The 18,050-nt window shown below is 35.1% G+C and overlaps 1 protein-coding gene across 4 annotated transcripts in view; it reads left to right on the top strand.

Moving 5' to 3' along the window:
• BLOC1S5 (biogenesis of lysosomal organelles complex 1 subunit 5) overlaps positions 1-16,918 on the top strand; it is a 45,258-nt gene extending 28,340 nt beyond the window's left edge. The window contains exons 4-6 of one of the 4 annotated variants that reach the window (XR_013441391.1): positions 1,773-1,831; positions 13,318-13,630; positions 14,917-16,918. Coding sequence is in view for 2 of the 4 variants with exons in the window: in XM_036120659.2 (XP_035976552.1) it covers positions 1,773-1,831; positions 13,318-13,497 (239 nt within the window). In the remaining 2 variants the exon portion in view is untranslated. Of the gene's footprint in view, positions 1-1,772; positions 1,832-9,781; positions 10,004-11,851; positions 11,961-13,317; positions 14,855-14,916 lie in introns of those variants that run through there. The other 3 variants (XR_004926116.2, XM_036120671.2, XM_036120659.2) reach the window with 3 other exon arrangements.
• Positions 16,919-18,050: the final 1,132 nt, after the last annotated feature.

The raw sequence follows: 18,050 nt of genomic DNA, 5'->3' as shown, positions 1-18,050 counted from the left end.
GTTTTCATCTTTTCTGTTAGAACAAACAATGATTGGGAACATAATTTTCAGTCCTAAAATATTATCTTTGATATAACTAAAATAAATGTTTACTGATAAAAACATTACTTTTGAAAAGCAGAATCCTCCTCTTTTACCATATTCTCACAGGGAGGGACCTAACATTTTTCTGAAAGGGAAATCACAGTCCCTGCCCTGTTATGGAACTTGTGAGCTATTTGGAGCTAGGTTTGGGTAGGATAGGAAGGCAGAATTGTAAAACACTAGGCAAACCTCTGTTTAAGCAATTACAGGATAAAGTGGTGTGATACACACCTACCTGATAAAGGAATTTCAAGTAAGAGAAAATCCTTACAGAGAAAGGATTAATCTGGGAGGGCTTTATTATGAAGGCAGTCAACCTCGAACTGTTCTTTGAAGACAAGTAAAACATTTTTATTAGAAGAAAGGAATACAGGAGAGCATTTTCCGTAGGGATAGTACAGTAAGAAGAATAATAGTAATAATAACTTAACTCCTTGACTGCTTTCACTTTGTGAAGAACTGTTCTCAGTGGCATTAATATTGCAGTTATTTGTAAGCATAGTAGCTTCTGCCATATTATCTCATTTAATGTCAGTTCTCAAGTGCTCGTATTAATTCTTATGCTCATTCTACAGATGAGGAACTAAGGTGCTAAGGGACCAGGGGCCGCAGTAGTCACAGCGCCTGGCACATAGTAGGTGCTCATTCAGTGTTAAACAAGTGAATGAACGCACAAGCAAACGTGCCAAGTTACGCAACTAAGTGCTCAACTCTAGATTTGACCCTGGCTCACTGTTAACCTGCATGCAGAACAGTGAAATAAGTGAAAACATTTGTGTACAGAAATACGATGGGTCCAGTGAATGAAAGGGTCTGAAAAACTGATGGATGAAGACCAGTTTCATTGATGAGATCATAAGAGGAGTAGAGTGTTGAGGGTATGAGCCAAGTCCTTAGAGGCAGGGGTCTGATTTTAAATCCTGCTTTCTCTACTTACTAGTCGTATTACCTTCTCTTTGTACCTCAGTTTTTTACAGATGCCAAAAATCTGTGAAATGGGACAGTGATCCTCTCCTAATAGGAAAGTGGGATTAAGACGAATAATACATGGGAAGTACTTAGCATGAGTCTGGGCACTAGTAATAATAAATAACTCTAATAATTATTACTAGTAGTTGTGGTCCATTAGAAAGGGAAATCACTCCATGAAAACAGCCCAGAGAAATCTGAATCTGGCAGTGGCAGCCAGGATGAATTAACAGGTAAGGGAGGAGAAACAAGAATAGGAAGCTGTGGAAGCCTTGTAGGTATCAAGCACTACCTGCAAGAGAGAAGTTCGGATGAATGAGAAAAGGGGGGGGAGGGTGAACGAATCAAAGAGACACTGTAAAGACATAATCAGAATGTAATGGTAAATCTATCAGGCATTTTATATCTTTTTGGAGAATTCTGAAGTCATTGTTGACAACTTGTCATTGGAATTAGTACTTAAAATGCCCTTGGCTTGTACCTCAAGCATACCTCAAGGCTCAAGAATGATGGTGGTTCTAATTATGGTATCCTGAATATACTGGCAGAACTTCTTTTTTCCCTTCTAGCCACCTCACCACGACCAAAATAGTATCAGTTCTTTTATCATGAGATCTAAAACAATCCAAGTTTTGGTGTGTTTTGTTTTGTTTTGTTTTTTTTCAGGTAAGTCTTGAACAAGGGCTGCTGATTGAAACTCATTGTCTGTTTTATTTCAGTGCAAGCAGCTTCTGACTCAGTCTGTAGACTCCAACAGAGGGAGCAGGAACGAAAGAAGGTAAAAGTAGATCATTTGGCTAATGGGGCCTATAACTCTTAATATCATCATATTGTTAGCAGTTGCTTTTGATTAAAAAAATCTCCAAATTTATTTTCTTTATGCAGTGATTTAAAAATGGCTAATTCATTGAAGATAATGTTGAGGTATGAGCACATGATTGCCCCATCCATACTTTTCTAATTCAAACTGCAGACCTCTTTTTTTCCTTTTTCAATATTTCCATGTTTTCCCTGGAAGTGGTATTTGTCTGATTGAGAACAGAGACTAAGACTTTTACATAGAACAAAAAATACCCACCGGATTGGAAATATAATTCTTTTATTTAAGCTTGAAGTATTGATGAGTATATTTCTTCTAGAAAAGGAAGCATTCATACCTGTGGATGGGTTATTTAATGAATAGTCCTAAGAGTATGTGAATCACTTGCTAGGTAGTGCTTTGCTTATTGAAAGTATATCTTAAATAAATTCAGATATGGAAAAACAACACAAGAATTTAAGTTCCTGTGATAATTTGCTGTTTTCACTTACAATTTCCATAAAGTATTTTTATAACTTAATCATTGTTCTAAACTAATAAAGATATACTTTTTAAGAAATACTGAAAATACTAAATCACTGTGAATATAATGCCTTTTATGTATCAACAAGTGTTACTATCTCCGTTTCTCTGGAATGGATTGTGGTTAATCCACAATAATAGTTCAGATCTGCACTGTATAAAAATGCAGTGAAATAAACCTTGCCAGAGTTTAAGTTTCTACACCCTCTGTTCAACTCTAAATATCGATACAGAGTTTAAAAATTCAACAATTTGGTGAATTGGGCCTTACTGAAAGCACTTGACACTTCAGGCAGGTGGGAAGACTGCCCAGGAGGAGTAGGGTCCTAGCAGGCTGTGTCAGGAAGCAGGGCCCCTGAGCATGTTGATAAAATGGCAAGGCGAAGCCATGCTGGGAAATCTGTCAGAGTAGTTCTTGCAGTGTCCAGAGAGCACTGTAAAGGCAGGCACTGGAGCTCGTGTGGGCCATGCCAGGCTGGACAGCAGGTATTTTTTAGTTCTCTACTTTGCGAGGTGCCACTGGGGACGAAAGATTTTAGTTTGTTAAGTTGAAGGCAGTTCAGACACTCAGGAACTAACAGTCCAGAAGAGGTGTCCCAAACTACTAACACAAGTATGATGTAGGATAAAGTAAGAACTGTGGTCAAGTTACAAAGAACTTTGTAGGATCTTGGCAAAAGGAGTAATGTATTAGGAAGATGGTGGCATTCAAGCCCAACCTTGATCAGTGAGTAGGAATTCAGTTGATGGAGGATGGGAAGAAAGATACTGTGGGGTGAGGGGTACAGTGTAAGCAAAGACAAAAGGCTGTGAAGTCAGTAGTCCCACGCAGCTGCTATGTAGAGGATATAAATGGATATTTCTGGAGATGATTGTGGAGAATCTTGAATGCTATATTAAACAATTTGTGGTTGAGGGCACCAGGAGCATTTCTGGTTTTGAGAAACAAACGCTATTTGATAGAACACTGGCTGTACTGGCTGTTACTGTAAATAAGCAGTTCTCTTGGTTTTCAGAATAAAAATTTAAAAAAGTGTTCTGTGTAGCGTGTTACTATGTGATTTAAGCACATGCACATCAATATGCACTCATACATTATTGGCCTTTCTTCCTAAGACATTGTCAGAACAGTTAGGATTGTGATGAAATGTCAATTCTTGTCACTCTTGAGCAGAACTAACCTAAAATTAAATTATAATTGGAATAGTTCCTCTTGTCACTTGGAACTTTCTCACATTTGGTGCATTAACTGTATATAAGTAGGAAAACGACCAGCTTTGGTGAGAAAATACCTGGAATCTTCTACTTCTGGTAGTTCCTTTGTTGGCTAGCTATATCCCCTTACACAAGTCCTTGAGCTTCAAGCTCCTCATCTGCAAAATAAGTACCAGTTATACTTACCTGATAGATTGATTTTTCTACTTACCAGATAAATTGTATTATATAATCTATGTGAAACAGCTTTGCAGGTTGTATCCCACTCCTAGTGGAAGGCACCATTTTTCCCCTGCCAGCTCAATTATTGTTTAAGGTGGGTGAGAACCCTGCTGTGGTCTCTTAGAGTTGGTGAAGCACTGGAGAATCCCACCTATTCACGATTTCTTAAATTAAAAGATACTAAGTTACTGTACTGTGGTTTGAATAAAAATGGCCTCAAGAAATAATAACGTTCTTAGATTATATTAGTCTTAAATATATTTCTTATAGGTATTATGTCAGAGAATGTTACTGAACTATTTCTTAATGTGGAATACACGTTAAAAATTAGTATTTTAGAATGTACTGAAATGTGTTTCACTAAGAATTGGTATGGCATGTACGAGGCTAGGTGTGTAAGAATCCACTCTTGATTATTTTCTTTTCTCAAGATAATTTAATAAAATTCGTCAGCTAAATGTTACACAAAGATGCATTTCTCAGACAGTGCTCAGAGAAAAGTAAACATTCTTTATATTCTGCAGGTCAATAAAGCTTTAGTCTTTGTTTCTTTTTTAGTGCTTGTCTAGTTAGAACATTTGAAATATGTATCTTTAACGACCCTTTTTTTATACTGCTATATCTGATTTTTGCCAAAACTGACATGGCAGAGGTTTCGGATTACATATATATAAGAGATATAGACATAAAGTTTAAATTTTCATCTAGCAAATGTGTACAAAGCAAAATTGACCTTTAGCTGGGTTTTACAGTCTCATGTTAATTGTTGCCCTTGCTTATACTGCTGGCTGGCTACATTTTGTATATTTGAATGGCTCTCAGAACAAAGAAAGATGGGAGTAGTAATGGAATAAAATAGACTATTGCCATTAATCTTTAATTCTTTTATGTCAAGACAATATGTGGAATTCTGTGGGAAGTAAATTATGATAAACGTCATTCATCCAAATTACACTTCCCGCAATTGATACCCAAAAGTACATTCAGAAGAACAATAAATGCACATTCCCCAGTTATTTGACATATGTCTTGAAAACTACCCTCTAGTACAAAGTTGCATTTTGGAAGCTAGCATTAAAAGTAATGAAATGAAAATACAACTAGTTTAGAAAATTCAGTGACTTAAAAATATACCGTCAAGGGAAACAAGCTGTTAATACCTGTCAGTAGTTTAAACTTAGGTTCACGCACACGTGTCAACTTTTGAAGCCATATTCGACCAGACTAGAGATGATAATAAAGTAAATACAAATCTTTTGATTCATCTTGTCTGCAGATACTTACTAGATTTAGTTACACCCCTGCATGATTATTTTCATGAGAGCAACAAAATAGCATATACATTGTTCGTCACAGAGTTTGAAAATGCAAAGGAGTAGCTCTTATTCTGACACTTCTTACTGAAGTAAATTCTTTTTTATTTTTTGGTAAAATTAATGACAGTGTATTACTGACAGATGTTTGAAAGGGCCTTTTAGGCCTTAGTTGGCTTATTCAGAGTTTTCCCATAGGCCAGGGTGTCTCAACCTCTGCACTGTGGACATTTGGAACAGATAATTCTTTGTTGTGGTGGCTTGGCCTGTGCTTTGTAGGATGTTTAGAAGCATCTTTGGCTTTTACCCACTACATGCCAATAGCACTTCCTCCTAATCTGTGCTGTGATAACCAAAAATTTGAGGGACAAGAGAAAATTAAATGGTGGTTAAACCCCCCGCCATTAAGAATCACTGATTTAGACTATAGTATATGCAAAATTTTGTTCTTGTTATGTATCCAGAGTTCATTTATATACCTATTCCTAGACATAGTTTGGCCTCAGGATTGGCTTCTCTTTAAATTTATCTCTAATGAGATTATCATTTTATATATATATATATATATATATATATATATATATAAATTATCAGTGTACAAGTCTTTTGCCTCCTTGGTTAAATTCATTCCCAAATATTCTTTTCAGTGCTATTGTAAATGGAATTTTCTTAATATCCTTTTTGGATTGTTCATTATTAGTATATAGAAATGCAACTGATTTTTGAGTTTTGATTTTGTATCCAGCAAATTTCCTGAATTTGTTCATTCTAGTCGGTTTTTTTGTGGAACCTTATGGTTTTCTACATATAAGACTATGCTGTCTGTAAGCACAGATAATTTTGCTTCTTCTTTTACAATTTGGATGCCTTCTTTTTTTCTCTGCTAATTGCCCTGGCTAGGACTTCTAATACTATGTTGAGTAGAAGTGGCTAAAGCAAAATTTTGTTGTCTCCTTCCTGATATTAGAGGGAAAGCTTTCAGTTTTTTGCCATTGGATATGATGATAGCTGTGGATTTTTCACATATTGGCCTTTATTATGTTGAGATAGTTTCCTTCTATCACTAGTTTGTGGAGTGTTTTTACCACGTAAGGTAAAAAAAGTTCATGTCTTGAACTTTGACTAATACGTTTTCTGCATTAGATTGAGGTGATTAATGTGTTTTTTTTTCCTTCATTCTGTTGATGTAGTATATTTTATTCATTGATTCTCATGTGTTTTGAACCATCCTTACATTCCAAGAACAAAATAGTGTATGACCCTTTTAATATGCTGTTGAACTCAGTTTGCTAGTAATTTATTAAGGATTTTGTATCAATATTCATCAGGAATATTGATCTGCACTTCTTTTTTCTTATAGTGTCTTTATCTGGCTTTGGTCTCAGGACGTTGCTGGCCTCATAGAATGAGTTGGGAAGTCTTCCCTCCTCTTCAAATTTTTTGAAGAGATTGAGAAGGATTGGTATTAATTCTTCTTTAAATGTTTGCTAGAATTCACCAGTAAACTCATCTGGTTCTGATGTGACTTGATTTTTAATACCACATGCTCTCATAAACTCTTGCTAGAAAAAGAAAAACTATTTCAAAGTTAGTTGCACTTTTGTTTTGAAAATTAGCACATATAAATCCCTGAGTGGTTCACAGTGTTGTGCCTATAGACTTTTTTCTGCCTATTCAGGCATATTCAGTCAGTTTTTTTAAAGCTCTTAATACTTTTGGAAATTGGAATGTGAAATACTTGTTAGTTTCTGTCATTTTTTAAAACAGTGCCAGTCCTGAGACTAATAATTTATTTGGTTTAAACAGCATTATATAGCAAAAAGAGTAGAAAACTGGATTTTTACTCTTGATTCTACCTTGTTCTAAGTGTGTGTCCATGGAAACATGTCTATATAGGAGCAGCATACATACCATATTTGACACCTAGAATAGACCATTTTTTACCACTCCTCCCAACAAAATTATGTTTAATATAGTAAGCCTGATGTTAAAAAATAATGACAAACAAAAATGCAGGTGGTGGTGTTTTTAACTTCATGTATGTAGTCACACCAGTAAAAAAATAAAAAACTTAAAAAGTACTATAACACCAAAGAAAAAAGGTAAGAGATTAATAAATTTAAGTACATTGATTATTTTTTGAAAAAAAAAAAAAAAAAAAAAAAAGGAAAAAAACCCTGTCATCTACATGTTGTCTGTTATGGTAATGAATAATAATATTACAGTTTGCTTTTGATTCTTATGCAGATTTGTTAATAACCTCATTGAATTGATCTTTGACTATTCAAATTAAATAAATAGTATAGACAGATTTATTAATGTTTTGACTCACAGTTGATTAAAAATGCTTTTTTATTATAATTTTGAAAAATTTCTTTGACATGAAGCAATAGATACATAGTTCAGAAAAGTTTTAAGCATAAGTCTGGAAGAGCTTCATAAAAATCATGTGTCACAATAAATTCCAGAAATTGCAATACTATCTTTATTCTTTGGCAGTCATTCTAATGGCTCCCAGTATCCCCACAGTATAAAAATTTTAGGTATAAATAAAAACATACTCAAATTTAAGTCCAAAAATTGGTCATATAGAATAATGGATTTGAACTGATTCAGATTTTATCTGCATTTGCTCTACTGTCATTGTTTAAGTGCAATAATATTTAATTCCCCGGGGGTTGGAGGGGCTTAGTGTCTAAAGAAAGCTGAAATGATTCTGGACTGTTTGGTATTTACTTTGGAAATAAACATGTATAGCCAACTTCATCTTTGTCCGGGACTGGTTATGTAACTGGAAGTCCTCTAAATTAACTTCACTGTAAAATACAAAATTTATTAAAGGATAAACAATAAAAATGTGTTAATTTGAAACATATTATTAAAATTCAACAATAACTTCAGTAATTGTTTAGAGCTTTAGACCAGAGAAAGATTTTTGGTTTAGTAGGAGTATTTTATCACCGACATTTTTCAGTATCATCAGTGGCTGGTGATGATAAAAAACAGTCTTTCATTTGTTTGTGTCCTTGATGTAAATTCTCTACCGACAATACACCGTCTTACTGCTTGCACCCAGGGCAGGGCTCCCCCACCCTCCTGCTGTTGCTGTGCCCCTGGTACATGGTGTGTCGTTACTGAAGAGAGAAAACTGCAGACCCTCCTGTGTAATGCGACTTCATTGTGTTGTTATTAAAGAGATGCGTTTGTACAAACATCAGGAAATAATCTTTAGTACTCACTGAACTATTAATAATGCCAGGAAAAAGGATACTAGAGAAAGGATTTGGTGTGTATGTGGGGAGCTATCACTTCCTATCAGACTCAGATGAAGCTGTGTGACTCTAACTATAGTTAGATCAGATCATTGTTTTCAAATGTGTTTTAATTAAAGGAACACTTACTTCAGACTGAATCTCACGTAGAACCCCACTTCTTGAACATAAAAGCAGAATTGCTGTTTCTGAAGGTGATGTGCACAGGTGATGATCATCTGCAGTTAGCTTAGTATTTATAAAAGATTTTTCCTTATTTCCGAGAGTTCTTTGTAGTTGTGAACAGATTGATTGGCATGTCGGGCCAAGTCCTTGGCTTCTGTAACTTCCTCGTGTATGAACTGGGGTGCACGCTGACGTCAGAATGGCTTCAGTGGAGTTGAGGAAGTATTGTGACAGTCTGTTAGGAGGGACCTTATGTGCTGCTTTCAATGAAGCAGCTGCTCAGCTCCTTGTCATTCTATTCCAGTGAAGTTGCAACTGGCCAGACTGCATTTCCTTACATTTTGAATAGCTGTACCCTAGTATAACCTTCACTCCTGTCATACAATACTTTCTTTTTGCCTAGGTGATATGTAAGATACAGCTAATTGGGGATTTTTCTGCTCTTACATACAATAAAACCTTATGGGTCTAGGAATCTTAGAAAATGAAACATTCCATCTAGCCAAGCTTACCACAAAGCTGAGGTTTTATCTTCTTCAAGCACACCACTTTTATAACTTTATTTTGGGGGGACATCTTTAAAAACGTATTTCATACTTTTCTGGTTTTCATAAAAAGAATTATTATAGGCTAAATTTCTTTACAAATTAGGAATTATTGAGAATAGACAGTTTTACATTGTGGTGAATATGGGGGTGTCCTCAGGGTGTTAGAGTGTTTCTCTGTAGGAAATGCCCTCAAATACTGTGTGTTCTAAGTTTTTGTATCTTTCTTCTCCTTCCTCACAAGGCTGATGCCTATCATTTCTTCCTACCTCATTTATCAGCATTTCTTTTCTAATTTGTGACTTTTAATACAGTGTACTTTTGGAAACCAGTTAATTAACATGGTTAGAACTGTGTGCAAAGTAAGGTAAGTTAATTCAGAATCAAAAGAGCTTTTCATGAATACTGCAGTATTTGTAATTGGACTTTTTGGTATGTTTTTTTTCTTTTGATGGATTAAAAGACTTACCATATAGTTCTCAACTAAATTTCAGATAGATGTTATTTCCAGGTAGTCAAGTGTTATTTATTTATGTAAAGAATATGGTATTGTCAGTACATGAATGTAGAAACTGCCCTTTTTTTTTTTTTAAACTGTGTGTTAAGAATGCAAGATTGCATGGCACTTATTTTTTTTTTTTATTCATTTGAAAGAGAGAGAGCACAAGCAGGGGGAGAGGCAGAGGGAGAGGAAGAAGCAGACTCCCCGCTGAGCTGGGAGCTGGATGTGGGGCTCGATCCCAGGACCCTGAGATCATGACATGAGCGGAAGGCAGACACTCAGCTGACTGAGCCACCCAGGCGTCCCTCATAGCACTTACTTTTATTAAAAGTGAGAAGCTAAGATAAAATAAGAGTGACTTCATGAACTTCTTGGTAAGAAAGCAAGACTATATTTTCAGCTGGATTAGAGAGTAGTCAGCATTCAACTTCTTTTCACCTGAACTGTGAGGCCAAGAAGTGATCTATCTTACATGAAAAAGCTAGTTGGATATATATGTTTTTAGTCATAATATTCTGAAACTACAAAGTAGACATACTGATAATTAGTGACATCTTAAATTCTTTTCTTAGAGCCAAATGGTAAATAGTAGAATCATCAAGGAGGATTGAATTGAGAATAGGAATGGGAAGGGGAAACTCACTTTTATTTGAGTTGCCTGTATTGTTCAAATTATTACAAGAATCTATTGCTGAAATTGAATTATTAAAACTAGGAATGCCTGGGTGGCTCAGTCAGTTAAGTGTCTGCCTTCAGCCCAGGTCATGATCCTGGGGTCCTGGGATGGAGCCCCGCCTTGGGCTCCCTGCTCAGCCGGTGCCTGCTTCTCCCTCACCCTCTGCCCCCTCCCCCAACACATGCGTGCACGCGCACACGCGGGGTCTCTCCCTCTCTCAAATAAATAAAATCTTAAAAAGTAAATTATTAAATTAATTTATTAAATTTATTATTAAAATTAGTAAAATAAAAAATTATTAAAATTAAAGATCAAAAAATGGGGAAGATAAAAAGTGGTTTGATCTTCCTTCTAGATGTTTTGCTTATAATTTGTATAATAGTGATATTAATTTTCATTAAGTTCCACAGGCAGTGAGCTAGGAACTTGACATGTAATACATCTGGTCTTCATAAATATTTATTTATGAGTATAAAGTATTTTCCTCATTTTAAAATTAAAGAAACTTTAACTTGCTCAGGGTCATGCAGCTGGTAGCAAGTGAACCAGAATTTGAAGTGAGGTTTATATGCTTCCCAAATCATCATTTTTCCATTGAGTAGCACTGGAAAAAGTGCTCTCTGGTGGGAAGTGGAATCAGGGCCATTGCCCTGTGGTCCAAATCACAGGGTCGGCTGAGCCAATTATCGTGCATATCTTAAAAGAATAAAAAGAAAAGAAAAATCTATTAAACAACATCTGAGTGTGCATGTTTAGTATTTTCTGTATTTATTAAAAAATAATTTACAGCTAAAGCAGGATCCCATTTTGAGAAAGTTTATTTGCATTTTCTTCTCTCTTTAGTCTGACTGTGACTTTTCCCTTAGAATATAATAGTTTTTGCTAAAGTACCATGAAAAGAGTTTAATGAACTCCATGTTTTGTTCATCTTTTGGAGAATTACAGTCCGTGAGGCTGAAAAGTTAAAAAGTAAAGTTCTGAATTTTGTTTAACCTGTTTCCTAAATTTATTGCCACCAGCAAACCCCTCCCTAACCCTCTCTCCCCACCACTGTAGTGCCTGTGCAGATCCTAGGGGTCTGTGGCACATATTTTAGGAGGGAATGTTTGACTTTAACGCAAACGTCAGACTCACTCCAACCTCTTTTCACTTGAAAAGCCTCCATGCAGAGGAAGGTCAGATCACGTTGGCAGGAAAAAGCTCTTGTAATAGTTGTTTTTGTCTTGTAAAAGAGACTTTTCCTACCTGTGTAAACCTTCCTCTGGAAAGATCCAGTTCACACTTTGGATAAAAAAGGCATAGGTTGGGTGTCACAAAGACCTAAGTTTGAATCTGCAACTTAATAGCTGAGTGACCATGGAGAAATACATTTACTGTCCTTAAACCTTAATTTCTTCATCTGTAAAGTGAAAATAATGTAATTTTATAAGAGCAGTTTTTAGGAGTAGATAAGATATGCAAAACAAGTAGCAAAAACATGCATTTCGGAGATACTTAGAGAATGATGGATTTATCCACCTTTTCATCCTGCTTATCATCATCTCAGATGAGAGAGAAAATGGAGCAGCAAGGACACGATGACAGCATGAAAACAGTTCCCATTTTTTTCCTATTAGCTATCTTTTTGGTGTGACCAAGCATCTGGGCACCAGTATGTGAGTATACCAGGTGTCCTGTTTTCATTAGAGTGCTGGAATTTATAATGATTTTAGGTGCTTTATAACTTTTTATGGTTTATATCTGTCACAGTTTTTGTTTGTTTGTTTAATAGAACTTAGTCTGTATCCAGATTTCTAAAGACATGTGTGTAGAACATTTAAGGCAGGGATATAAAGCTATTTTTCATACTCTCTTTTCCTGTTTAGCTTCTCTTTGTTGTACATATTCAAAGATAATTGAAATTGTACTAAACTTACGCCTTTTTCACTTATACATTGTTTTATCTTTATCATGGTAGTCAAAAGAAAATTTTTTCATCTTCATATAGAAATATTAAGGGACATCTCAAGAACTTAAGATATTTGCACAGATGCTTTTGGTATTTATTTACTTTAAGGAATGGAACTGAGCCAGAAGAGATGTCTTGAGTTCTCTTCCAGTGATTAATAATCTATTCCTCTAAATCTTTTTTATTTATTTTTTTTTTTTAAAGATTTTATTTATTTATTTGAGAGAGAGAGAATGAGAGACAGAGAGCATGAGAGGGAGGAGGGTCAGAGGGAGAAGCAGACTCCCTGCCGAGCAGGGAGCCCGATGCGGGACTCGATCCTGGGACTCCAGGATCATGACCTGAGCCGAAGGCAGTCGCTTAACCAACTGAGCCACCCAGGCGCCCCCCTCTAAATCTTTTTTAGATTTAAAATCTGTTTTTAAATTTTCTTTAAAAGATTTTTTATTCATTTATTTGACAGAGAGAGAGAGTACAGCAGGGGGAGGGGCAGCGGGAGAGGGAGAAGCAGGCTCCCCGCTGAGCAGGGAGCCCGATGTGCGACTCAATCCCAGGATCCTGGGATCATGACCTGAGCCGAAGGCATTTAGCCGACTGAGCCACCCAGGCACCCCAAAATCTTTTTTGAATTTAAAATCTTTTTTAATGCATCGAAAAAATATTTTATGTAAGACATGCATCTTGATTTCTCATAGTAATGATTCTTTGGGCATATATTCTTTAAACTTGATTTAAATATTAAATACAGTTAAATGGAATTTGAGAAGAAATAGAGGCATGAAAATTTACTTGGGTTGTATTTGATTTTGTCATTTAAAGATACTAGACATTATTGAAATTTCAGAAATATGATTACCCATCCATGTTCAGTCATAGTAAAGAAGCCTTAGACATTTCTAATTTGTCATGTTCTTGTTGGACATTAAAACTGTGATGCAGTTTTAGCATTGTGACTTTCAAGCTGTAGTAGCCACATACCAAGAGGTAAAGTTATGTTTGTCTCTTCTGCATAGAGGAATAATTGTCTGGACAATGTCATGTGACTTTCAAATTTCTTTTCTCAGATTCTTAATGACCATTTAATAGCTAGTGAAAAACAGCATATAATCCAGTGGGAAGATTTCATGAAAGAACAACACAGCAGACAGGCTGAAGTGGATGAAGAACACAGAAAAGCCACGGAGAGGCTTAAAGAACAATATGCCGACATGGAGAAGGACCTAGCAAAATTTTCAACCTTTTAAGAACTTTAACCACAACAGTGACAATTTAATAAGAGAACATTGACTTCCCCCAAAAAAACTGTTCCCACCAAACCATTTAGCCTCTGCTTCAAGCTTAGCAATATATTCAGTGGCACTCTTATATCAGAAGAAAGTAAGTCCTACTGGAGTCTTAATTGTTTAATAGAAGAAGAGTGCTACATCTTTCCAGTTTTAAGTGCCTATATATGATTATTTGAATGGGGAGGATAGGAGGAAAAATGGGATAAGTTTGCTTTTTGTTAATCAGAATTGGGTGTCTTTTCCATTGATTATCTCGGAGGACTGTAGATATAGACTTCTTAGAAAAATAATTTAATTCTTTCTCATACAGGGTGAATATTAGTTATTGTGGCTTAGAAGGCAGATAGAATAGCTACTGTCATAACGTCCTTGGTTATTGGAAGAATGTATACAGTGTTATTCCATGAGTAATGTGGACAAAAACAACTGTCTTTAGAGCAGAGATCATATTTAAGAGAGGTGAGAGGCACAACCTTTTCTCTGCTGAGACAAAGATGGCCACGTTGGTCTTTGAACTGCCCATTGGGAAAGGTTACAGATTTTGTAGTACGGCATAATGCCAAGTGTTTCACTGAATGACAAAACACACTTGCTAAGTTTTGTGGCCTTCCAGCACTTAATATTTTCAGCTTTTAAAACATACTTAGAAGGAAAAGCTTACCAAAAATATATTTGACGTTTAGCCTTTCCAAGAACCATAATCTTGTCCATGGTATTTACCTCATTTTTGTGTCTGTTTTGCTGTGGGTAAGCTTTGTAAGATAAATAACGTCTATACATGTTTCAACTGTTTAATGAGTAATCAGCAAAATCTGCCAAGGAGTCCCTCTGGAACCGTATAAAGATTCTGGCTCTGAATAAACCAGAAGTGTTTGCCCACATGGCAAATGATCCATGTTAAATGTAAATCCTTTTTTAGTGTTTAATGTCTGTTCTCATAAGCAGGTGTATTATGATGAAACATGTACCAATTCTGTCATCACTGTGATCTTTAAAAAATCTGCATTTAACAATCTAATTGAGAAACTAAGTTGATTTTTTTATTTGCCATAAACCAAGCAAAATTAAATGCAATAATTTCTGAGATTTATGGCGAATGAATTCAAGGTATGGATAAATCTTTCAAATATTTTTTATTGCTCTCCAGTAAAGAAAGGCACAAGAAAGAAAATACCCAACTCTCTTGTGTTATCTCAGTGTTGCTACTGCAGAAAAGTGACAATGCTTGCTTGTGTAAATTTATGGCTTACTGTAAAGCTTCATTCTTGGCTGCATGTTGAAAATGTGATTAAAGTTAATAGAGGAGATGAAATAAGTATTTGAGATTTCTTTCAATAACACTGAACTTCTGCCAACTTTCTCTGTCCGCTACTGTAGGCTTGACAGGTTCATCAATCATTCTCTGGTACCTGGACTGAAAAGAGCACTTGCTGACACTAAGGCATGTTGGAATTTTCTTAATTCTCTTTCAGTGGATGGAAAAAAATAAAACCATACTTCCAAAAATAGCCCACACATGAAAAGGGAGGGGAACCTTAAATGAAAATTCCCTTTGTACTGTAGGCAGTTTTTGGAATGCTATTAATTGCCAGCGCACCATTTGAACAGATGCGAGAAATCAGGACTGTGTGTGTGAGAGCAAATGTGCTAGCAAAAGTGGCTATTCCACTTGTGCAGCAAAGGTTTCTGATAGTGTTTGTTCCTCTCATACGAATAATAAATACTGTATAAGTTTGTATATTTTATATAAGGATCTAAAGGACTTCTTAAACCAAAATGAATTCGTAAGCTTTTTGAGCTGTCAACATTAAGATATTAAATTCTTCCTTTGTAACTTTGTTAGCTAATCAACATAGTGTGTAAAAGAGACGGTTGGTTTGCCTTCCCCTTAATATTTTCACTTATATTTCCCAGTTTCCAAATCACTTTTGATAGATACTTTATTTGCATATAAAAATTAACTTTAATAATTACATAATTTACAACATTTCTGTTTATGCTGTTGAGCAGAGATAAAATGGGTGCTGCATAGCTCACAGGATTATTTTGTAATGATCAAGTGAAGTAACATTCTGCCTTTTTAAAGTATTATAAAAATATTCTTAAGGTCTAAGTATTTTCTATTTTTCATTATGATTTCTTTTTTTTTTTTGACTTACGTATTTATGGGTGTTTTTTCATTTCTTAACCTGTAGATTTTTAAATTGTTCTTGTTGTTGATTTATTCTTTAATTGGATTATGGTTAGAGAATGGTTTGGTGTAAGACTGATACGTTGAAATTCTTTTATTTGCCTTATGACCTAAAATATTGTTAGTTTTTGTGTTTCATTAGCACTTGAACATATGCTGTTTTCCAGTTGTTGGGTATCCATTAGACCACTTACTGTGTTGTTCAAATTATCTCTGTTTTACTGTTGTTTTCCTTCTATGTAATCCCTCAGATTCTGAGATGCCTTGAAATTTCATACTCTAGTCAGTTTTCTAATTCTCCCTTTTGTTTTCTGTATTTTGAAGCTTTGTTATTAGGTAGATACAACTTTGGAATTTTTTATCTTCCAAGCTTAGAATTGAATCTTGTTGACATAGCCTCTATTTCCAGTAATGTTTTTATTTCATTTTTTATTGCTTTTAATTCTGTGTTTTTTTTTTAATTTACATAAGCTACACACATCAGCTGGTTAGTATTTGTAACTTAAAAATTATAACTGGATTTTTTTTCTTTCTATCTAATCCATTTAAATTTGTTGAAACTATTAATGTATTAGGATTCATTTATATCATCTTTTGTGCTTTTTGTCCTACCTTTTCTGTTTCCTCACTGCCCATTGTTTTGTTTTGTTTTGTTTTTGCTTTCTTATAGATTAATTTTCATTTTGTTTTCCTGTTTATCCTCCCTCTACTAGTTTAGAAGGTAAAACTCAATTTTTAACTTTTAGTGCTTACCAAGAAATTTAATCTGCATAGTTAACAAAATCTAAAGTTAGTATCTTTACTGTCTTCCTAAACACCAGAGACTTTTGAAGAGTTTGATTCCTCAATCAGTTAGTGTCTAGAATTTTAATTTATCTCAGTTTAACTCCAAAAATAGCTATTTTATTGTATACAGTCAGTATCTATTTAGACTTACCCACAGTTTATCATTTTACTATCCTTGAAAGGTAGCTGGCTCTACAATTCTAGATGGATGGATTGATGGTTATTTTCCCTCAGTATTTAGTGATATTCTTTCATTGTCTTCTTGCTTTCATTGTTGCTTCTGAAATCATAGTTGTAGTCTGATCAGTATTCCTTTGAAGCTAATCCTTTGAAGCTAATCTGTCTCACATTGTTTACAGTTTTTATCTTTGGTGTTTTATAATTAAAGCCATTGTAACACAATGTGGATTTCTTTTTTTTTTTTATTCCGGTATTTTTTTTTTTTTTAAGATTTTATTTATTTATTTGACAGAGAAAGAGACAGCGAGAGAGCGAACATAAGCAGGGGGAATGGGAGAGGGAGAAGCAGGCTTCCCGCCGAGCAGAGAGCCCGATGCGGGGCTCGATCCCAGGACTCTGGGATCATGACCTGAGCCGAAGGCAGACGCTTAATGACTGAGCCACCCAGGCGCCCCTATTCCAGTATTTCTTTTTTAACTTCTTTTTATTACACTGTACGCATTCATTGAGCTTCCTAAACCTGAAAATTAGTGCTTTTCATGAAGTCTGGAAAATTTTCAACCATTATCTCTTTTAAATATTGCATATCGCTCATTCTCTCTATTCTCTCCTGTAGGAAATCATCACATTCTGTTCTTTGTATCTCATATCTGTTTCGTATTTTCTGTCTCTTTTTCTTCAGTGTGTTGAATTCTGGATAGTTTCTTTAAATCTGTTTTCCAGTTCCCTAATTCTTATGTTCACACCATCTCTAACCTATTTATAACCTATTGAGTTTTTAATTACAGTTGTTTTTTTCATTTCCAAAGAATTGTTTGTTTCTTTCTCAAACATTCCTGGTCATTTGGGATAGTTAACCATTGTTTCCTCTTTCTCTTTTCTTAAAACATATTAAATGTACTTACGTTCTATGTATGATAATTTCATATTTTTCTCCTTTTTTGTGGCTCTAAATCTAAATTTGTATATGTTGTTTTGTCTGAAACAGTTACGGTGATTTGTTTTCTAATAAGATCAGTGATTTTGGTTGAGTTGGTATTCTTCTAAACTTTATTTTGGGGAATTTTTATTTAAAATATGTTCCCATAGAGAAGATACTGTTTTTCTGTTTCTTGAAGTTTGTTTCTTGGGGCACGACCAACCCTGGATCACTTCAGTTTTCATCTTGGGTTTCCTTCCTCTGTCTCCCCTGTCCTTCATTGCGTGCACACACACATGCATGTACACTTACTCACAGGTAGTGTGAACTTCATCCTCGAACATATGTGAGTGTCAGCATTCCTAGAGGAGACTTTTCTCGACAGATCTACTTGGAGTTAAGAAGGGCACACTGAGGTATTTTCTAGTTTACTCC

The sequence above is a fragment of the Halichoerus grypus genome, chromosome 9 (assembly GCF_964656455.1).
Source record: "Halichoerus grypus chromosome 9, mHalGry1.hap1.1, whole genome shotgun sequence".
Lineage (NCBI taxonomy): Eukaryota > Metazoa > Chordata > Mammalia > Carnivora > Phocidae > Halichoerus > Halichoerus grypus.
The sequence above is the reverse complement of the archived record's forward strand: the minus strand, read 5'-3'. Positions and strand labels throughout refer to the sequence as shown.